General features: G+C 40.2%; 2 protein-coding genes across 2 annotated transcripts; both read left to right on the forward strand.

Moving 5' to 3' along the window:
- Positions 1-6137: 6137 nt before the first annotated feature.
- On the forward strand, positions 6138-12428 carry slc25a43 (solute carrier family 25 member 43). The gene is made up of 5 exons (XM_004073129.5): positions 6138-6582; positions 8099-8340; positions 8505-8677; positions 11252-11386; positions 11745-12428. Exons 1-5 carry the CDS (start codon positions 6311-6313, stop codon positions 11955-11957), a joined length of 1035 nt encoding a protein of 344 aa, XP_004073177.1. The 5' UTR covers positions 6138-6310; the 3' UTR covers positions 11958-12428.
- A 952-nt stretch (positions 12429-13380) lies between these two features.
- Positions 13381-15749, forward strand: slc25a5 (solute carrier family 25 member 5). Its single transcript, XM_004073130.5, has 4 exons — positions 13381-13943; positions 14512-14998; positions 15093-15233; positions 15318-15749. Exons 1-4 carry the CDS (start codon positions 13833-13835, stop codon positions 15473-15475), a joined length of 897 nt encoding a protein of 298 aa, XP_004073178.1. The 5' UTR covers positions 13381-13832; the 3' UTR covers positions 15476-15749.
- Positions 15750-23636: the final 7887 nt, after the last annotated feature.

The raw sequence follows: 23636 nt of genomic DNA on the forward strand, positions 1-23636 counted from the left end.
AAAACAAAAGTCAAAGTTTTGAAATAAAAACTCAAAAATAATATGTTTTGAATTATTTGAATTGATGTTACATTTATATTAAAGCCCATATTTATCCAAATTCCAGATTATTTATTTCTCTTATGAGTTGGATTACCAAAACACTCTGTGCATCTGCTTCTGGCTCTTTTGTCAAAATTTAGAACCCTTAGTGGCCCCAAGTCAAAAAGGTTCACCCACCCCTTCTTTAAATTAACAAAATGTAACTTGATCAAGATTCTTTTTTTACTTTAACCATTATGAACTACTTGTGTTTATGTATTGTATCAAGCATCAGGTTTTAAAGAAGGTACTGAAAGCTGAAGTGTTTGTTGTGATAAAGATCATTCCCAATAATGAGGTGCAAAATCACATTTAGCATTCCTAACAAACACTGACAACATTTCACAGTCTTAAACGTCACACTTGTGAAGAGTTGAAATGAACTTTTCCTGCATAAGTCTCCCAGTGCTGTTAAGTGAGCCACAGGGAATTAGGCCTGAGCCTCACAGTTAGGGTTGTGAATGCTGTGACTTGTAATCCCTGATTTTTTTCTCACCAGCAAACACCCACAAAACAGAAAACATAGACAAACCAGTGTCGGTCACCCCAAGCCTGTTCCCATTCACCACCCCCAACCTTTCTTCCCTCTTCCCTCCCCAACCAACACGGGCCTGTGATGTGGCTGTCTGAGATAATGAGGTGAGAACTTTATTGCAGCAGTCTGTGAGCCTGGCACCAGCCTGCAAGCCTCACGGCCTGGGAGGCTCTGTGGTGTTGGGCGCCCTCTTTTGATTGTTTGCAGTGCATGCATCAGGCGCAGCTCCTGCAACACTGCACTTCAAAGTCAGGAGATCAATGGTTGACTTGTTAGTGACATCCAGACAACGACAATACCACTGCCTAGAAGCAGTTTGCTGTGTTTTAGTTTGAAGGACATCAAGTCATTCGGGGGGGGGGGGGGGGGTCACACGTCATTTCTTCACACAGAGTGCTTATCCTGTGGGGGGATTTTGTTCCACATATGGCGGAAAAAAGATCTTCTGGTGAAAAGCAGGAATATCACAGAGAGTCAACAGATTGTTAAATGTGTTCTGTTTGAGTGCTGAAGCATTATTTGATAAGATACAGCGACATTCAACATCCTTATCTTTGAGATGTTATCTTCTTTATTAGAAGAAAAGCACACAGGTGAAATCAGTGGATTCTATCATTTTAATTCTATTTTTCAGCGCGCAGTCTCACCTTTTAAACTGACATGATTTGTATTTAGCACCATTCCAAGAATCCTAAAGTGTAAATGGGTAAAACGACTGAGTGCATACTGATGCAAACAAGTGTAAATTCCCTATAATTGATGTCACACACATTTTGGAGCATGCCCTTTCGCACACATACAAACACAGCCCCCCCACCCCTACATTAGCAAGTTGGAGTTGTGAGGAACATCTTGTGATCAGGTTGTCATTTCCTCTACTTGCTCCTGTTTCTCCAGAAAAGCCTTGTGAAGGAGCCAAGTGGCAGAAGCTCAGACAGAAGGGGGGCACCTATAGCATGCATCCGACATGGTCAGCTCCATAGGGGAGGGACGCTCTCCGGGCTGGCCGAGACGAGGAGAAAACAAACAAGGGGCTAGATCAAGCTGCAGACATTGAATCCCTGCTGGTAAACCAACTTCACAGCAAATCAGAGAAGATTTACAGTGTCCTGGATGAGGACAGTGACACCGCTGAAGCATTGATTACAATTAAATCAATTGCACAAATTATTGACATAAACTCACCTGTTTGATCCCAGATATTTTTTTTGCCAAATAGATTTACTACAAATATAAGGAAAGGTTCAACCAATGCAGCTATTTGTTGAATGTTGGTCAATGCCAAAAGAGTTTTTTTTCTATTGAAGATTCAGAGGAGGAAAAAAAAATCTGCCGTCTCCACGGCAACAGTAAACATTTATCAGCTGCGGACTTCTTGCACAAGCCCCGCCCATCTGGTTTTTGCATTTTTTTATGACTTCAGGTTACATTTAATGATATACTTTTTAGAACTAGAACACAGTCAGAACACGTCTAGGTTGACGTCATGAAATGGGCAGAACCCACAAGGAGATCAAGATTAAGGAAAATGACAATAGGTAATATATTATAATATATATATATATATATATATATATATATATATATATATATATATATATATATATATATATATATATATATATATATATATATAAATGGGTTTAGTCTCTGAAAGTTAGGTTAGGTTCGATTAGTCTTTCGCCACTATACCCAGGTCGGTCGACCGATTTGCACGTCAGGACCGCTGTGGGCCTCCACCAGAGTTTCCTCTGGCTTCGCCCTGCTCAGGCATAGGCATGAAAGGAGAACAGCATGACAGAGGGTCTTTAAGGTAAATGATTGCTCCATTTTATGATATCCAGGTCAGCATAAGCTGTGCATTGTAATGAATGATTGTAAAATCTGAGAAAAACTAAAGAAAAGATGAACCTGTATGGTTGTGGATGTATAGAGAACTTTTATGTGTTTGCCTTGCCAAGCTTTAAACCTTCCTGTAGGGCTGTCTAGACCCTCCCAGAAGAGATTAGGCTCCACCTCAAGCAGCAACACATGAAGAGAAAACAAAAGACGAGCAGACTTTGTTGAGACATGACAGATTTTTGGTCTTCCTGATGGAAGGTGTGGTTGCTTTGGGTTACAGCAGTACTGGACTTTACTGTACTGTCGGTGTTCCATGCAACTTAGATCTGTGAGCTTTTTATTTAGGAAGTTTGATCAATATTCTGCAACAACAGTGACAACATACGGGACAAGACAGTTGATTGTAATCGCATGATGCAAAAGAAATCTTCTTTGTCTTATGGCTGCTCCTGCTACGAGTCACCACAGCAAATCATCTGCCTTCATGTAACCCTCTCCTCTGCATCCTCCTTGCTCAAGTCAACAACCTATTTGTCTGACTTGACCACGTCTATAAATCTCTTTGGTCTTTGTCAAGGATTATTTCTTGGTAGCTCAGACCTCAGCATTATTTTACCAAACATATTCACCGTACCACCTCTCAGCAACATTAGCATCATCATTTCAATATACTTCCCTGCCTTTATCTCCAAAACATCTCAGATGAGTTGTTCCTCTGGGTTCCTTCCTAATCATCATCCTTGTCCCTAAAGACAACCTCAACATCTTCAGCTCGCTATCTCCAGCTTTGTTTCTAAACCAACAACATGTCATGCATGCTTTTTGGGTTTGTTAACTGCAGCTCCACTGCAGCACCATCCCATCTCACCGCATGCCTTGAGGACATAAAGGCATGGATGAACAGCAATTTCCCACAGCTAAACAGCAGCAAAACCGAGGCACTCCTTGTTGGCACCCCCCAGCAGATTCATTCCTCCTCAATATCCCAGTTCACTTTTAACAGTCAGATCATCACTGTTTCCTCTTCAGTCACCAACCTAGGAGTACAGTTTGACCCTCAGTTAAAAATATAAAAAAAAAACTTCAGTACATCCAAAACAGTGCAGCCAGAATCCTAAAAGGAGTCAGGAAATATGAGCACATCACCCCCATCCTGAAATCGCTGCACTGGCTTCCTGTTTCATCCTGGTTTGAATACAAACTTCTCATCATCACCTATAAATGCATGGCCGGTCAGGCACCACCATACCTCCAGGAACTCCTCATTCCCCAGAAACACACCCCTTACCCTCCTTTCATTAGACAGCTTCCTTCTTCAGGTCCCCCCCACCAGGCTCCGCATGATGGAAGACAGAGCATTTTGTTCTGCTGCACCAAGGCTTTGGAACTCCCTTCCTGTTCATCTCAGAACGTCACAGACCCTGGACTCTTTTAAAGCTCTTTCAAAGACATTTCCATTTAAAAAATCCTATGTCTGCTAAAGGTTTTTATTTTTTGCCTGTTAAGTGCTACTTTTATAGTTTTTATAGTTTTAAGCTAGTTTCGTATTAAAATGTGCACTTTTATTTTAAATTGAGTTTTTATTGATATCTTGTAGCACTTTGAGGTTTCATTTAATAAAAAGTGCATGATAAATAACATTTATTATTATTATGTTGTTTTCTTATTTTGTTGTTTTGGTTTCTCTTTTTCTTTGGAACAGGACTTTGGGTGAGTCATCCGCTCTGCCCGTGTTTCTTATTCTGCTTTGTAAATGCTTATTGGTTATTGCGATTGAGAGACGGTTTTTGTTTCTATTGTTGTATTCTTATTGAATCTGTGTTGAATGCTTTTGAATTTTGCTCTTTAAATTACCAAATCAGTAAGGGAGAAACAAAATTCAATAACTGTTTTTTGATTTTGTGACTTTTTGCACATTTGAACCCTGGTCACTTGTTATCTTAGAGTAGCCAATCAACCACTCATAAAATTAAAAGATGATTTTCATTTCTGTGCAGGAGACAACACTGAAGATAACACTCGCTCCTGCCAGGCCTCCCCAAACACCCATCCTGCATTATGATTCGTGAATGACAAATGTAATTGACTATGACTATGTAAATGACTAATATAATTCATGAATTATGTAGTTGTCATGGCGACATTAATCCAAAAATACAGGCTCCTTCTTCCAGGCTCAGAAAATTGTGTTTGGAGAATTGAGATGCATGAGGAGGCCGACTGAGCCTTCAGAGCAAACTCATGGCGAGGCGATCCTCACATATTGGTACTGCCATGCAGTCGCTTGGAGGTTTATAACTAGTGCAGTACACCAATTCCATGCGTTCAGGCACGCACATGCACACAGACAAAAGTAAAGTGTGAGGAGGCACAGTTGTGATCACACCGGGTATTTGATGCACCTTCAAGAACACGCTGAACGCACATTCCTGAATGTGCATGTAGCCCATGGTGTTCACAGTGGGCAAGCCAGGAGTTTTTTTTCTCCTTTTTCTTTTTTTTACTGTTTTCTAGCGCATGTCTGCCACTACAGTTAAAAGAGGCTTGGTGCGAAATGTCAAAATGTCGGTGCAAATCTCGTGAATCTTGCTCCAGACTTTTCTCTCGCAGGTCTACTCTGTAAAAGGAAAAACTTGCCGTAATAGAATTCCAGCGGGACACAAACCACAATTATTAATTTCTCCTCCATGATCAATTTTCAAATGGTTGGTACTTCCGTGAATTAAAGGGGGACATCATCCATACGTTACTACCAAATCCAAGTCCTCGATTGGTCAAAGTTTGATTTGGATCAACTTTCAATGTGCGTTCTATAGTACCTAGAGCAATGAAAACAGTCATAGAAACTTGCATAGTGATGGGTAAATGCTAGAGTTTTGAACGTAGAAACCTTGAAATGTGCATTTTTCACGACTACATAGACTTTTCATGAGAAGGGGCCTCTTGAACCCGTGTTGTCGAAGGCGGTGTGAACGTACCATGAGACTTTCGGATCGTCTTAAAATCTGAAACATGTCTTATAAAGGGGTGCTCAAACTAGAGGTGCTATACAATATGTAATCCTACCCCTCTTATACTTTATTTTTAAAACAAAATTATCATCATCTGGTTCTTAACTTCTGATAAATTATTTGTATTTACCATCACAAGTACAGATCATTTTTAAAAATTCATAAGTATCAATAAAATCAAATGGCAAGGATAAGGTATGTTCAAATAACATAGGAAAGCGTAATGTTATTTCAGAAATTATTATTACATATCACTGATCAATATTCACTTAATTTTTATAATTGATCTGTGGCTTGTAATAATGACTTCTGAAATAATGCACTGCCTTCAGCACCACTTTTTACACTTTGTCTTTGAACTTTGCATTAAATGTATCAAATCAAAACCTACAAAAACTTATATAAGGTTGGTAAACTGTATTTTTTATTTCTTTGAGCAAATATTGTGCTGAACCAACAGTAAACACACATGATGCAGCTTCTTGTCCTGGCTATTTAAAGATAAAAACTGAAACTGTAAAGCCAATTTTATATGTTTACAACTGCATTTAGAATGTGCCATCTTAATTTGAATTGCATGGCTTACTTTTATTGTCCTTTATGCAAGCAGGGGTGTGAGTGTTGAGTAGTGGAATTGGGGTCAAATATCGCCCTCTAGTGTTCAATATGCGCTCAGAAAACTTCAGTTTAAATATGAGTCGCAACGACAGCTCTGGGTAGGATGTCGGGACCGCTTGCTGTGTATTTTTAGGCCTGACCTGAACCCTCAGATCATCTGCTGCCCCTCGAAGATCTCATAAATAAGGGGTGTCGTGCAGATCAGAGTTTGGGCCAAACAGGGATGGGCTCCGTGAGGACGGATAACAGACTGACGACTTCGCAGAGCTTTCTGTGCGGCGGCTTTGCGGGATTTTTCAGTAAAACTGTCACATCGCCTCTGGAGGTGGTGAAAATCAAGAGCCAAGTGGGAACTTTTCACTGCAGGAACGGTTTCTGGGAAAGTTTCCGGGTCATCTGCCAGCATGAGGGACTTCGAGGATTCTGGAAAGGAAATCTAGCTTCGTGTCTCCGTTTGTTTCCATACACCGCCGTTCATCTAGCAACGTACAAAAAGTAAGTGGAATGAAACTGAGACTTTATTTGGCTCGAAATGTCAAACTTTTCTTTGTTTTTTTGCATGTTTGGCTCCGTAAATAAGCCGTTAAACTGCGGTGTCAGCTGATCAGCCTCGTTGTGTTGGTGTAAACAACAGCAGATAAAACCAAACAAGAAATCCGGATGCCAAATAAAAACATTGTACTACTGTGTTCTAAAATTAAATTATGGGAACTTTATGTTATTGTTTATAAATATTCATTTAACTTAAAAGGGACTTCCTGTTTTACAGTACGAGAGACATGTTTCATTTTTTAGCCAATCAGAAGGCCGCATTTGCTCGGTCGATTCCTTTTTTTTTTTAAATCCAATGCATTCTAAACCCTCACCTTTGTCTGTCAGGCATTGCATAAAAGAAAAACCAAATTATTTAGAAATCACTGATAGAATATAGAGCCTTAACAGAAACAATAATGTAGTAAATATCAGTGTAGAGGTAAATATATTCCAAAATAGCACAATATGTAAGTTTAATGCAAAACTTTTTGTTTGCTGTTATTATAATATTATTACACATTTTGTCAGAGTGTGTCTTCTTCTGCTGTTTACTTTATTCACTTTATTTCAAATTGTTTGAAGTGTTTCTCACAGGAAGATCTGTTTTATAAACAAAAAGTGATGAGAAAAATAATGGGGGATTATCCCATCTGTAAAAATTGAAAGCACCCCCTAGGACCATGTACTTAAAAAGTAAATACGGTAATCCAAAAAGTATTGACCGCAAATTTACTGTTTTAGTATATTATGCCAATTCCATTCAGACTCTAAGACGTGCTACCCGCGAGCCAAATCTGAGGGCAAGACGATCCTAGTGTGGTGTGTTACTAGAGGGCAGACAGAAATGACTGCACAGACAGCATGGCCTTAGAACAAAACAAACATACTTTGCAGGAAGGAACAGTCAGTGCTGTCCAACAGAGCGTGATAAACCCATTAACTCAGCACATGTCCTCTAACGCTTTGAAACACATGTGTGTCTATAACCAGCAAATGCTTTGATCCCGTTCTGTACAGCACATTCCAAGAAAACCCACTGTGGGGTTTTCTTTATATGACTAAACTCTTGCATGTTCTTAAATATGCAGCTATAGAATTGAAATATTTTTGTAAAAAGTGTCATTCATTCATCTAAACAGCACAAGCTTCTGAACAGCTCTAAATACAAAGTATCATCTCTATAGAAATATTAAACCAAAGGGAAGTGTTTTTGGATTAGATCAGTTAGATTAAATACATTTTTTGTGAACATAAGTAGTTTATGAGATACCAACTATATGTTTCTTTATGAGAACAATGCAACTTTACTGTCAAATCTGAAGCAAATCTCTAATCTGATGGGATTAGACTAGAATTTTCGTTTTTATGATGAAATATTATTCTAGCCCCACACTTAGAATATTTTAAAATTAAACTAAAAGCACAAGAAAAGGAAGATAATCTCCGTCTGGTGTAATTACGTACACCTTTGTTGCAGGATAGTCCACCTTCATATGGATGAGTTTGGCTTCATCTCCCAGCGGAGGGCCATATTTGCTGGTGGACTGGCTGGTGTTGCTGCAGGTCTGGTCACATACCCTCTGGAGGTAGCAGAGACCAGGCTGGTCATCCAGAACTACAAACAGCCCACGTACATTGGTGTTTGTCACACTCTGTCAAAGATCTACCGAAATGAAGGCCTGCTTGCTCTCTACAGAGGCTTCTCTCTGACTGTCTTGGGTGAGTCTGCATTTTTCTATTTTTACTTTACATGAAACGATATAAATAATGTTTCCTGTGTCAAGTGGGCAGGTATTCTGGCTAAATACCTCCACATCAACGTTATTGTGTTCTGTTGAACCAATGGAAGCGATAAAACAGCGTGGTATAATTTTTCTCCACAGGCGCGTTTCCCTTCTCTGTAGGATGCTTGGCCGTTTATGTGAGTGTGGACAGGCTGTGGCAGGAGCCGCCTCCTCGCTTCACTCCTTTGCAGAATTTCATCAACGGCTGCATTGCAGCAGGAGTGGCTCAAACCCTCTCCTACCCTTTTGAAACAGTGAAGAGGAAAATGCAGGTAGGCTACTCAAACACTTTTTCTAAGACTATAAAAAAACAAAGTTTCACTGTTGCCATGGTGGAGTTAAAAAAATAATAGTTTAGACAGAAAGGCAACAGTCCAACACACAATCTTTCAAGACAATACCAGAAAAAAATAAAGACTTATGGGAGGTGTTTAAAAACTCCAATTATTACATCAACAACAACAAAATAAGACCATTAAAGTAAATAAATAAATTTAGCATATTTTAACACATAGATGTGTATGTCATGACTTAACCGATTTGCAATAAGACCAGTAAATTTGATGTAAAAAAAAAAACAGCATTACAACTTTACCTTTACCATTTAAAAAAAACAGTAATTATCTGTACATTTTAAGAATTTTGCACGAGTATTTGGGGATTTTAGATTTCTTTTTTTTTTTGGTAATTAACATATATGATTTTATCAAAACTATTTTTGGAAGTTTCAGCTTAGTTTTTTAAAACTGATTTAAATGCACATCAAAATAAATTCCCAAATAAAGGAGGAACGCCATGAATAAATAAATCAGCAGACTTTACATTAACAAATCAGTTTTTGTGGACGAAAGGGGAAAAAAGCTAATTCATACAAAACATTTTTTACTTGAATTTTTTCCACTAAAAATCAGTTTTATTAAGGAAGTCTGTCACTTAATCGATTTTAATAGAAGAGTAATAAGCATTTGTTTCAAGAGATACTGGCGACGTTTGTCCACAAGAGGACAGTAGAGATGAGCCCTGGGTCACTGTCAGCTCAGACCCATTTTATCTTTCTGAATATTTTTTAAACAGTAAACCAAAATAACACTATTATTACCTATATTCTTCAGAAACATGTATTTATTAATAAAAAAATAAAGTCTTTAAGAAAATATTGTTGGTTTGAAATATTTATCCCTAGTTAGTGTGGAAGCACTGGGAACAATGGAGCTGCAAAGGACTGAATATTACATCCGGTTTTCATCAAGTTATTATTAGAAACGGCGAGGTTCAACGACAGCTGGGAATGGGAATGTGCCTCAGGTCGGAACATGCTATAAATAAGTCCACTGAAGATAACTGTCAGACAGTGGGAACACTGAGAACTGTTAGCATTTTGCTGAACAGAAGACTGAAAACTGAAAAACAATACTTTCACTTTGTGATTTCTTTAAAGAATGGTGTAGTTTGGTAATTCAGTCTGTGTTAAACTCAGTTACACATTAATGCATGACTGAGATTATTGGAAGGCAAAGAAGGCGAGGCTTCCACAAACTTTGGGTAATGATTGGAGTGAAGTGCTGCCTAGCTAAGCTTACCAGCGGGCGAATGTTTCCACGACAAATTCCCAAAGACGTACATGTGACCTCTACAATTGCTGCTGCCCACATGCCGGCCAGCTGGGCCCACGACACGGCACACGTGAACCGAGTAGCTCAGTGTGCTAACGCCCCCTCAAGAGGTTAAATATCTGGGAGTCCAATAGAGTCTCCTCTTTGATTTCCAAAAAGGAATGCGTACTAGCTGCTTAGAAAATGTCCACAGGGTTGTGAAGGACAAATATGTGTCAGAATAATAAAGTTTTACTGAAACTGTTTCTTTTATTAGCAGTGAGATTTTAAAGGATATGTGTCCTCTGTCACATCACATGACGACCAGCGTAAAGGGATGTGGTTAACTCAAGAACAGAGTGTGCAGTTTCACACAGACAGAACCCTATCAGTGCCAGCATTTACATAAATACTTATTATACTTCATATTTAAGATTTAAAACATTATATGTTAAGAAAAGTCTTTTTTATTACACTATAAAAGTCCCACACACAAACCTGTGTCATTTTCTTGGTCATAGTTTCTGCAGAGCGGCAATAGTTTGTCAGGCCTGTTGGCATAAAGTAAGCCATAGTTCCCGTCATCCATCTGTTTACATGCTCTCTTGCTAGTTTACAGTCCCTTACACCCCCAAGCTAGCATTAGCAGTGCAACAAAAATGTTGAGCAATGTCAGAGCTATCAGCTGTACAGCACTGAGCCAGACGCCAGCTCAGACAAGGAAAACACTTTCTAGTCACCAACAAGTGGATGCATCAGAATGAAGTGGAGCAGGGCGCTTGTGGCTTGCCGTAGTGGCTTCTACGTCACATCTACAAGATTTTTCAAAGTGTTTTTTTTTCCTGATTCACAACAATTTAAACAAAGAAAAACTCAGAAATGCAGTTTTTATTTTATTTTTTATTCATGTCCACCATCATCAGAAAAATACCACAATTTTCACTGGAGTGGGTCTTTAAATTGGGTGCAACGAAGTATAAAGGTGTGTAATGTTTAGCAGTTCACACGCCCAACAACCTGAAACTTTCCAGAGAAGTTCAGACAAACACATAACATTTCCACTGTGTCCCTAACCTGACATTTATTTGTCTAAGGTGCATGTGTCTGCAGGAAATTGACCCAAATGTGCATCATAGAAAGATCTCCTACGGTCATGTTTGAAACCCGGGATGGGATTGTTTCCCATGCAGTTACTGCTTCTTTGGCACATTTGTAATAACTTCATGCTTAATTTCTTTTTCGATCGTTTCCCAGGCGCAAAGTGCCCGTCTTCCTCACTTCGGAGGAGTGGACGTTCATTTCACCGGAATGAGGGACTGTTTCCTGCAAGTCGTCAGAAACAAGGGTGTTCTGTCACTGTGGAATGGCCTCACTGCCAGCACCATCAAGGTGTGTCCGTACACTGCCGATACCTGTCGTTGTTGAACACATTACACTGTTGTAGTGGCAACAGTACGGGACTGCTTGATCCGGTTATGTAGGAAGTGAAATGAAGACACATACTCATCAGGACCTGTGCTCCCTGCAGAAAGGGGAAAGGGAGGAAGGGCACAGGGAAAAAAAACTTCAGGGGTGAATTCATGCTACAAATATCAGCAGCAAAGGGGAACAGAATGCTCCACCCTCTAGTTTTAGCTGCTGACATTATCAGAAGTACATTGAGTACTTTAAGTTGAACATAATCTGATCAGTTCTCAATTTAAATGATTCAGGTCGAAATCTCACCAACTCTTTTCTGACTTTCCAGATCGTTCCCTACTTTGGGCTCCTTTTCACCTGCTTTGAGATGTGTAAGCAGGTCTGCCTTTACCGCAATGGCTATATCATTTCACCTCTGAGCTACCAGCTCACACCCGGGGTCGACCAGAGCCTGGGGCCGTATGAACTCAAAGAGGTCAAGCGCTACTTGAAAAATAGGAACTTTAGCTCAGAGCGACCGTCCCTGGGAAACCGCTGGTGAAGAGACATCCGGTCTTAAAAGGATGAAAAAGACACTGAACCGGTAAAATACTAAACACAAGTGCAAAAAGCTATGTTGTTGCCAGGATGTCTACCTCTTTACGTACAATATCTGTTTTATTTTGATGGTTTTCATGTGCCTTCAGTGTTCAGAGGAGTTGTGTTTGGGCTTTTGCTGCATTAACTTTGAGTTGTGTCATGTCCTATTTACACAAAATAGCTCTGTAAAGCTGATTATTTTGTAAGTAATTTTCTAGGAAATGATATATGCTGCTGTTTGGGTTTAAACAAATGGCAACATAAAATGAATAACTTGAACAGCCTTTTTCTTTCTTTTGTTGTTGTTGTAATATCATATTTTAAATGTCAAAAGCGGTGGTTTTGGTTAAAGGCCCACTCCAACTATATTTTCATCTATTGTAAAAGTGTTCCAAGTGGTCTTTTAAATACAGTTTTTAGCCAAAATCAAAAAGCCTGTGTCGTTTTTAAAAACAGTTGCTGCAGAGCCGCAGCAGCTCATTAGAAATTCATGTCTGAGTTGTGGAGGGAACAGTTGGTGCAGATGTAACCCTCTGCTGATATCCCATCATCCATTTGTTTACACTCTCTCCCGCTAGCTTACAGCCCCTCACATGGCCAACCTTAACATTAGCAGCGCAATAAAAATGTTGAACAATATTGGCACTATCCAGCCGTGCAGTTCTGACCCGCATGTCAGCTCAGACGAGGAAAACGAAGATGTCTGCATCAGAATGGGGCAGGAGACTTTGGTCCACCCATTTTTCCTGCTGCATCACAACTTGGAGCTTTTTCAAATGCTGCATATTTATCTGCTCCCATACTAAGAAAAACAGTTTAAGTCTTAAATTCTTTAATATACGTCGCCCATCACGAGAGACATGTTACAAGGATATTTTACAAATACCAAAAGCGCGATTTCCATTGAAGTGGGTTCTTTAAAGTCATCAAAGCGTCCCGTTTTTTGGTACATGTCCAGTCCCAAAGTTTAAAATTAGTGTAAAATGTACACACTTAAAATTTATGAGAACAAAAATCCTATATCTAACTTTTTAGATTACGAACAAAATTTTACCGGTTAACTCTTACGAACCCAGTCTTATTTTTCTTTAAAATGCATTTCTGATGTTTTCGGTTACACTAATGTCACCATGTGTACTTTTGGGTTAAAATGCAAATGAGAATAAAATCATAGTACAATTTACATAGTAAATGTCCTTATAGCTTCCTTTTGAGTGTATGTAATTGTTAATTCTTTGGGTAATATTTTTGGATTAGTTGGCTCAGACTACAATTCTCTTCTTTTAACATGACGATCAACTCACTGAAGTACTAGACTTAGTGAGGTGTGCCGAGACAGGCTTTGTATAGATTCAGTCAGCTGACTGAAACGTCCTTCTCTCCATGGGAAACAGAGTGACAGCCAAAGGACATCAACAGATGGGGTGACCTTTACCCGACACTGTCTTTAGGCCTGGCCTGCTTTGGACCAGTAACCTTGAACTTGAACAAACCAAGCAACACTAAATGGAAACTCTGTCCAGCAGTGTCTCCTGCTCTCTGCCAGGCTGTAATTGGATCCAACCATCATTTAGTCGCAGAAAATAAAAATTGTTTCCTCTGCCGCGCCTTTATTTTGAGATGAATCAAAGAAGACTTCAAGTCTGACCTCGCAGACGTCACCAAACCCCGCCCACTCCGTCCCACAAGCGACCAATCAGCGGGCAGTTCCAGCGTTCACGCTCATTCTCCCGGTCGACCTCCTTAAATCCCCTCAAGTCTCCGGCGGCTCTGGCCATTTCACCTCCACCGGCGAACCCCAGCGAGAGCGAGCAGCGGCGCCCGAAGACACCCGAAGATGACCGAGCAAGCCATCTCCTTCGCCAAGGACTTCCTGGCTGGTGGGATCGCCGCTGCTATTTCAAAAACAGCTGTGGCCCCCATCGAGAGAGTCAAACTTCTCCTCCAGGTGGGTGTCGCTTCTGGGCGCGCGGGCACCTGACGCGCTGCTGGTTCAAGGGGCAAAGCTGTCCAGATTTGTGTTTTGAAACCTTTTTTTAGGGATGGAGGGATCTTTACGGGAACGTGTTGCCGGGGGGAGGGGGGGGGGTGATACATTCCGCTAATATTGGACTTTAAAATGAGTCGAACGGGACTTGAAATGAGAAATTTGAGCAGAGAGATTGGTGCAGACTTGGATGAGGAGTGGGCGCAAACTTAGCGCGTCAGAGCAGTTACGTAAACGCCTAAGAACTGCAGCGGTGTAGTGGTTTTGCAGGCGCTGATGATCCCCTAAAATGACTTTAAAAGTTCTCTTTATTCTACCAAGTGTCGTTATTGCACCTTGAAAGCAAACAGGCAAGGTCATGGGAGGGTTTGCGCCATGGCTCTGCTGCATTGGGCCTGTTTTCAGCTGCAGCAGGAGGCGGGGCTGTGAATAGTTCAAATGGATGAGTAAAGCGGTGTGCTCTTGCAGATGGAGTTAAAGAAACTACTCAAATGAAACTTGATGCAGGTATTTTTCTGCCTTCTTTCAGGTTCAACATGCCAGCAAACAGATCTCAGTTGACAAGCAATACAAGGGCATCGTCGACTGTGTTGTCCGTATCCCCAAAGAGCAGGGCTTTATTTCATTCTGGAGAGGAAACCTGGCCAATGTCATCAGATACTTCCCCACGCAGGCCCTCAACTTTGCTTTTAAGGACAAGTACAAGAAGATTTTCCTGGATGGAGTGGACAAGCGCACACAGTTCTGGAGATACTTTGCAGGTAACCTGGCATCCGGAGGCGCCGCAGGGGCCACCTCGCTGTGTTTTGTCTACCCCCTCGACTTTGCCAGAACGCGACTTGCCGCTGATGTTGGTAAAACGGGACAGGGGCGTGAGTTCAAGGGCCTGGGAGACTGCTTGGCGAAGATCTTCAAGTCTGATGGCCTTAAAGGTCTGTACCAGGGCTTCAATGTGTCAGTGCAGGGCATTATCATCTACAGAGCTGCATACTTTGGCGTCTACGACACAGCAAAGGGTACGTTTCTGGAAACCCCAAAGCATGAATTCTCCCTCTGCAGCAAAGCAGAGTGTTTAGGATAAAATCTAACAGATTGACTTTTCACTTCCAGGGATGCTGCCAGACCCCAAGAACACACACATTTTTGTTAGCTGGATGATCGCTCAGTCTGTCACGGCTGTTGCTGGGCTTGTGTCTTACCCCTTTGACACCGTTCGGCGTCGTATGATGATGCAGTCTGGACGCAAAGGAGGTAACAAATGGAGCAGCCAAACTTTCTTTTATTTCATCATTATGGAAAAAGTATTTACACTACTTTTCTTCTCTCCCCCCTCAGCTGACATCATGTACACTGGCACTATTAACTGCTGGAGGAAGATTGCACGCGATGAAGGACCCAAGGCCTTCTTCAAAGGAGCATTGTCTAATGTGCTCAGAGGCATGGGCGGTGCCTTTGTGCTCGTTTTGTACGACGAGCTGAAGAAAGTCATCTAAGTTGACCTTGTGTTTTCACTCTACATGTTAAAAAGTTTAACTGTAACATATCTTGTACATTTGGAAGGACTTAAATGCAGATAAATATATTTATAGGGACCAACTAGTATTTTTTACTAGTTGTACCGGGGGGAATCTGTTATGCACTCTTTGCTTTTCCCTTTTCTTTTTCTCTTTTTGTTTTGCCCCCACACGTTAATTTCATTCCCTGACAACAGGAACCTTGCCAGATTAACAAAAATGAAATGAAAATAAAGGCAACCTACCAACTGAATCCTCTGTTGCATTTGGACATCTGATGCCATGTTTTTGGGTGTCTTTTCAAACTAAAAGTGTGCCTGGAGTGCGTGTCTGCAGAAAAGCATATGGCTACCTCTTGTAAGATTAGAGCTTCAGGTTGTAGCTGGGGGAGAGCCAACATCAACTGACAAAGCTGACTTAATGGTGAAAGTATCTTTACCCAGACACACTGGCTGAAAGGTGAGCTATAGAGACGTCCAATACATTTGCATGGATCTGTATTCCAGTTCCGCATTTGAAATTGATTTTTGCATGAAGGAACTGCTTGTAAAAACCAAAAAACAAAAACAGGATTACCTGTAGTGAGGTGGATTATTCCAGCCATCTAAATATACTTTGACCTCCTGTCAAGCTCTCATAGTAACTGGTGTGAGTGAGGACTTTGTCCTTGAGCTGTTGGACCGTTTACCAATGTGGCACACGCTATGCCAATGATCTGCTGACATCTCACTTTACAAGGGTGCAGGTAAAGAGGAACATGTTCAAAAGAAATTTTTGAGCAGAAAACGATAAGAGGCCGTTTTATAGCTTGGAGTTTAGCTGGAATTTTTGTCTCAGCTTTGCAATCTGCAGCCTTTGAGCTGACTGTAGAGTGCAGGAAAGGACACAGTGTTCTTGCTTTGACTGATGTACCACCCCCTTAAGAGTGGCCGTGTAATCGTGTCTGTATAAATATGGGGACAGTTGTAGAGCAGGTTTAGTTTCGTCAACAACACCCCTCCTCCTGGAGAGTTCATGTCACATGCACAACTATTGCCAGTCTTGCCCTCAAACATGCTTTCCAGTTTTGAAAGTAACCGAGAATTCATACAATCCTCACGACCTAATGGTGTTCAGAAAAACTGGAGTTAGAAACCAAATTAAAAAGTTTTACTGATGCCAGTAATTTCCTCTCAGAGTTCATCAGCAGTTTAGTTCTATCCCCACATGACCTTTTTATATTTCTAAAAGTTTCTAACCAATTGTAACGCCCTTCTAGCCAATTATAAGCTTCTCAAAGGGGCGGCCTAAATGATTTTAGATAATACATGTTTGACGTCTGAAGAACACCAACAGACTGATCCCCAACGGGGGGCCCTGTCTGGTTTTAGTAACACACTCGGCTTACGCAATTTGCCCAGCGGGACACAGTCTGATGTTCCTTCCAGTGATTCACTGTTTCTTGAACGTAACCTCTAACCCAATCATCCCTGAAAGTCTTTCCAAGCAGGGAGCACTCAAAGCTGATCCTCACTCAGCGAGCCTCTGTGTTGTTAATGCTTAGGCCAGAAATACTCTGCTCACATGGTGACGGAGAGGTCAGGTGGTCATCAAGTTGTACAGTCCTGCAAACTTTAACAGGCTGTGCCAATGCTCTACAACTTTACATCACTTTGCTATTTTCGTTTTTATTTTTTAGAAACCTGTTGCAACAGAAACTTGAAGAAAAATTAAATTCTACAAATTTTGGCCCATAGAAGTTTCAGCAATTTGTAGACCAAAGTTGGTCTATTGTTTTTCTTTGCTTTTATGTTTGTTTTTAAGAAGTAGTGAAAAAAATACACACATTGTACTAAAAGTAACACTGAAAGAAAATCCAGGTCTGTGGAGCAGTGAAGCTCTGCTCCCTTGCTCTTACATAATGTCAGCTGTTAGACTGACTTCACAGGGTGACATATTGACCTGGTGTTTCTCCTGCCTCTTACCCTCTTGCTGCCTGCTGTCTTTCTTTTTTCCTTCTCTTTTAAAGATTATTATTATTATAGATAATACTAATTTAATATATTTTTTAACATTTCACCGCAACTATTATACAACCATCAGATTTTTTCTAACTTTTATATAAAATGTTTTCTAAAAGTCAGAAATGCATCCTTCACAGCATAAATATAATCGTTTTGATTTTTTCTGTGTCAAAAAGTTCTTCATTGGTTGCCTTTGGTCCCATTGTGATGCGAAGAAGATGTGTCTGCACCACCTGGTGGTTGTTAACAACTACAAGCTGCATGAACAAAAAAAAAAAACAATATTTAAAGCTGTAGAGTGTGAAGAAGAAGAAGAATAACCTGAGGACAAAATACTAATGACAACAGAACAATCATTTTGAAGGAAAAAACATGTAAAAGGATGAAACAATATGAAATAACCAGACATATTTTACCAAATGACAGCAGCACTAAGGAATCCAGACAGAATATTAGTAAAATCTAAATTCAATTTGTTTCCTTACATTTGATTCTCTATCTTAATATTTTGTTAAGAAATGTAATTATTACTATAAAACCTTTTACCGTGGCCTACAATACCAGTTGTGTATACATGATAATTTATATTGGCCAGTCATGTTGGATGATAGATGACATTTTGTTAATTCAGACACAATTTTGTTTTTGCTTTAACTCTATTTTCATTTTTTATTGATTTTTCTCTCTTTTTTCCTTCATTCCAGCTGTTATAGTTGCTAATAGGGAGTATAACAATAGCAAGTATAACAGCAGGAAGAAAGTTGAAATAAACCCTCAATATTAGTGTTAAGGACCAAGTTCTGTTTATTCCAACATAAGTAAAGTGTTTTTAAATCAGTTATATATTTGTGGGGCTGCAAAATGGTGTAGTGGTGATTGACTGTAAAAAGCAAGAAGACCCTGGTTCAAATCCCAACTGGGACCTTTCTGCATGGCTTGTATGTTCTCTTCATGCATGCATGAGTTTTCTGCGGGCACTCTGGCTTCCTCCCACAGTCCAAAAACATGCTGCACAGGCTAATTGATGTCTCCAAATCCCAACAACTCCATGACCCCAAAATGAAGTAGGAAGGAAGGATATGTGATCAAAATAGAAGTTTGTTACTATATTTACCCCCCCCCCCAAAAAAAATAGAAATTTCAAGAGGACATTTTTAAACATTTTGTATACAATTTTATTATATTCTTATTTTCTCTTCAAGCAATCAGTAATTAGTTGCATAAAAAAGTTGTCCTCTGTTAAACACTTTCACAATCTATTAAATCAAGCTTAATAGAATAATTAAACACTGTAATTGGATTTAAATGATTAGTTTTATGAAGGTTAGGCTCTTCAACATAACAATGACAAGTGTGCTGATGAGGATTTTAATCAGCGCACGAAAAGGAAAACAAGTTCAAGGACAAAAAGCTCCAAGAAAAACTTAGGAGAAGAGTGAGGCAGGCACATCGTAAAATATTTAGTGTTTGATACTCTTCAGTTTGCACTGTATAATCTTGAACTTTGTGAAGTTCTTTAAGGTCACATAACATATCATTACAAATAAAGATTCTTTCGATTAGGTTGTTTAATTAAAATGAAGGTACTACACCATGTTGTAATTCCGCCTCATTTTAAGGACGTCACAGAAGCACTGTGTACAGTATCAATAGGCACAGCTGTGGCTGACTGAAGCCACCATTATTTCACTTCACATGCTGGAGTCATTTCAACTGTCAGAGCACCCTGCTCCTCAGTCAAAGCACTTCACTTTTTCTTTATGCTTGATAATCCTGTTTCACTCATAAAACCCAGAATGATTACTACACATATATCCGTGGTAGCTTTCTAAGAAAATCGTCAAGACTCTTCCAGAGAGCACTGAGACCAGCCCTGAAATTCTACATAATCTCCCCACTGTGTTTTGGATCTACCATGATGCCTTCTACTTGTCTGCAACATTTCAAATGAAAGACATGAGCAGAGCATTCTGACCAGATGTTGAAACCACCTCAGCTGGTACCTTTCAACGTGAAGAGCTTCAGCTCCTCTCCAATTCCATCAATTAGCTCCTCAAAATATCTCTAATGGGGACTCCAGCGCTCCTGAAAGGGAGGGGAGATTTGGACACCTGTAAACAAAATGGTATGCTTTTATTTGCGGCTCAGAGGTCTTTAATTAAGGTCAGGGCATATGGATTAGTCAGAAAAAAAGTCTGTCAGCTCTCTTTTCAGTGCAACAGATTGGTACAAACCCTGGGTCCATTTATGTGTTTGACCCAAATCCTTCCCTTAGGAAAAAATAGTACACTTGAAGTATCTATTATTAAGTACACTTAAGTATAAGTATAGCAAGTGTACTGTAGAGCATTTACTGTATATATAGTGTAGTACATATACTAATTGAATACTCTTTCTGACTAAATTGGAACATTTTAAGTACAATATATAGATAATGTATGAAAAGTACATTTCACTTATACTGCTTCACTTTTAGTATAGACTAAGTGTACTTATAATAAATTTAAATAGACAACTTTTTGCCAAGGGTTTTTACAAAACTCTGTCATGAGTTGATCAGTAGAACCATTCACATCTAACCCAGAGAGGGCATATGCCCTACTATACACTATGAGTTTTAAACTTAAAAATTTCAAATTTAAGTATTAAGTTAGTATAGTTCCTACACTACATGAACATGGTTTTAGTATACTTACTATACTTACATTTATACTATAAGTATGCTTAATAAACTTAATAAAATAAACTCTAAGTGTACTTCTTTTTTTACTCGGGGTAATACCACTGTGGAGCAGGGGCGGAGCTACATGGGTACAGCAAAAAGCCTTGCCCCCAAACATTTTGAGTCAATGTTAGTATCATTATGGACAAAAATTGAAAAAATAAAAAACATCATCAGTAATTGCACCTCAGCTAAAAGAACTGCTGTTTTAATATTAATCATAATTTTAACAATAAAAAAAACGTTTTGAAATCTGTATTTTTGGTACTTTCATTTGTAATAGCCTACTTTTCGGTTTCTGTTTCCATTTTCTACCCTACCAAAGACTTCTGCCCCTTCCTGCCCTCCTACATAAAATGTTCTAGCTCTGCCACTAATGTGGAGGTATTTGAATTGCAAAGTAATCCCAGGAGCCATATTGTTAGATGGACTCGCCTCTGGAGGGGTCTCCTTAAGCCAGTTGGTGATGAGGACTGGGTCAAAGCAAAACAGATTCCAGGTTCTTGTCAGAGCAGGAGAATGTTAGACAAATCTGCTTGGCCTGAAGAAGATTATCAGCTCCAGTCACACAACAGAAAAAGCAGTCAAACAAATGAATAGGTTAGTTCAAAAGGGGCCCAAGTTGAAAGGTTTGTTTTTCCAGGAAATGATTTTAATTGCGTAGCTTAAAGGGAGGCTCACCAAATGATTAATACTTTACCCAGATTTAGCCCCAGTCCATAGCTTACAAACGCTATAATATGAAGCACCTCACTTTTCTCATCTACTTCTACCCTCCTTCTCTTCTCTATTCTTTATTATTATTCATCATGCCTCTGTTTGGTGCATTGCGATTCATGTACTGTCCCTCTTTCCCCACTCCCCTCCTGCTCCTGTACCTGACCATGTACCTCGTTTCTGGCTTGCCTCTGCTTCTGCTCCCACACCTGGCTGTGGATCCTGTCTCTGGCTCGACTCACGCCCCCGGCTCCATCTGGAGGACGCGCGTACGCTGGACTTTAAATATGTAATTTTAGAGTTAATTTAAGTTAAGTTATGTTAATGAGTTCTGGTAAATCGCCTGTCCGTCCTGGGGGAGGATCCCTCCTTCATGTGGACACCCCTGAGGTTTCTTCGTTTTTTCCAGAATACTTTTTTTTTTTTAGGAGTTTTTCCTTACCGCGAAGGAGGGTACGAGACGACTGTTGTTGTGAATTTGGGCTATACAAATAAAATTGAATTGAACTTTTATAATTTCAGAGGACTAGCAAACTAAAGTCTCTGGAGTTCGGCCCTTCTTGAATTAAACAGGGGCGCTGCCATATTGGATAACCAGTGCTGCCATCTATGGGATAAAGCAAAACCCATGCAAGAGGGGCCCAAGTCCAGGAATTTTGCACTTATTGCATTTTAAATGTCAACCATAGTGAATACATTACAACGGACTTGGGACTTTTTTTTGCACATAATCAGCTTTTCCCTTGACGACCACAGAACATATAATATCTCTATTTTGAATAATTGTGGACTTGGGCCCCTTTTGAACTAACCGATTCAAATCTTCAGATAAACCTCTAGAAGAACTTAAATTGCAATTATTTAAATAGTACTTTTCTATTGTTGTGCCTAAAGTTCAGTTCACCCATGCATGCACACATTCACACACTGATTGACGCAAAGCTGCCATGCACGGCGCTTACCAGACCACCAAGTGGAGTTCAGTGCTTTCCAGGGATGTTGAAGAGCACTGAGGTGAAGGAGCTGATCAGACCTGTGTTTGTAAGATTGTTGGTGCCTGCACACCAGAAAATATCAACCAGATGGTGGACGCCATGAAAAGGAACCTCACGCTAAATATTGAATCCTACAGGCCTGTGGTGGACCGAGCAGTAGAAGGCAAGGACAGCAAACAATTTAATCAAAAATATTGAAATTTATTTTTCAAAAAGTGTAAGTGGGCAAAATGGGCCCTTAAAAGAGGTCAAAGCAACAAAGTTAACTCAAGCTTTTAAATGTAACAGAGGACAACTGAACAGACAAACCAACATAATTAAACTGACATCTCTAATTGCAAACACAAGGGAACATATATAGTAGCTGATCAAACCAACTAGACACACAAGGGGGAACTTAAAAAGACTAAGACAAAATACAGAGAACAAACTAAACTAATGTCCAACATGTGATAAATTAACATACACAATGAATGAAACTAAGGGCCATCAAAATGGAAACGAAAGTAAAGAAACACAAAAAGAGTTCCTTGTCCACTGGGTGATGGTTCAGTCCAATTAGCTGCCTGCTGAATATAAGGCCTCTGCTGACTGGCATGCATTCTTGTGTCAGGCCTGACTTGATTGTTCCAGCAGCAGATGGCAGCAGCAGCAACAATGGTTCCCTTTAGCACTGGTAACTCAAACAAAACATCAAATTATAATAAAGTAAACTGAAACATGTTAATGCATTTTATGATCAAATGTGTGTGTATTTGAAAAATAAATCTAAAAGTATATGCAAACAAATCAAGTGAACAGATTTATGTGGGGTGTGGTGCAGGAGGTTAATGCCCTGATGGTGTGGCAGCATAGGCAGCCATCACACTTCCCTCCCCTTCGGAGCTTTCATCAGGAGCACGAGAGAGGAAGTCCGCAGTGATGTTTCCTCTTCCTGGGATGTAGTTCACCTTGAATCTGTAGGGCTGCATGGTGAGGTACCATCTCGTTATCCGGGCATTAGTGATTAGTGTCCTTCATCTTCTCCAGCCATTGCAGAGCCCTGTGGTCGGTCTCCAAGGTGAACTCTCTACCTAAGAGGTAGTATTTAAAAGAGTCCATAGCCCATTTGACTGCCAGTGCCTCTTTTTGGACAGTGGAGTAGTGGATTTCTCTGGGGAGTAGCTTTCGGCTTATGTAAGCCACAGGATGTCGATCGTCAGACGTGCACTGTAGAAGCACAGCTCCAATGCCTCTCTGAGATGCGTCGGTTTGCAAAATGAAAGGTTTATTAAAATCTGGACTGTGCAGTATGGGGTCCTTACTCAATGATTGCTGAATGTCCCGAAACGCTGTCACAGACTCCGTAGTCCACCTGATCTTGTTTGGATATCTTGAGCCATCATGTCGGTCAACGGAGCTGCACAGGCTGAAAAGCTTGGAATAAACTTGTGATAAAATCCAGCTAATCCAAGAAAAGACCTTAGCTGCTTTCTTGTCTGTGGTAGAGGGCAGGATTCAATCGCCTGTACTTTGTTGACTTGCGGTTTGATCAACCCACCTCCAATAGTGTAACCAAGGTACTCCGTTTCACTCCGGGCAAAAGCACACTTTGCTGGATTGATGGTTAACCCTGCAGCATGCAGGCACTCCAGAACCTTCTTCAGATGTCTTAGATGTTCCTCCCAGGTGGCACTGTAAACCACAATATCATCAAGATATGC

The sequence above is a fragment of the Oryzias latipes genome, chromosome 10 (assembly GCF_053564925.1).
Source record: "Oryzias latipes strain Hd-rR chromosome 10, Olatipes_Hd-rR_3.1".
NCBI classification, from domain to species: Eukaryota; Metazoa; Chordata; class Actinopteri; order Beloniformes; family Adrianichthyidae; genus Oryzias; species Oryzias latipes.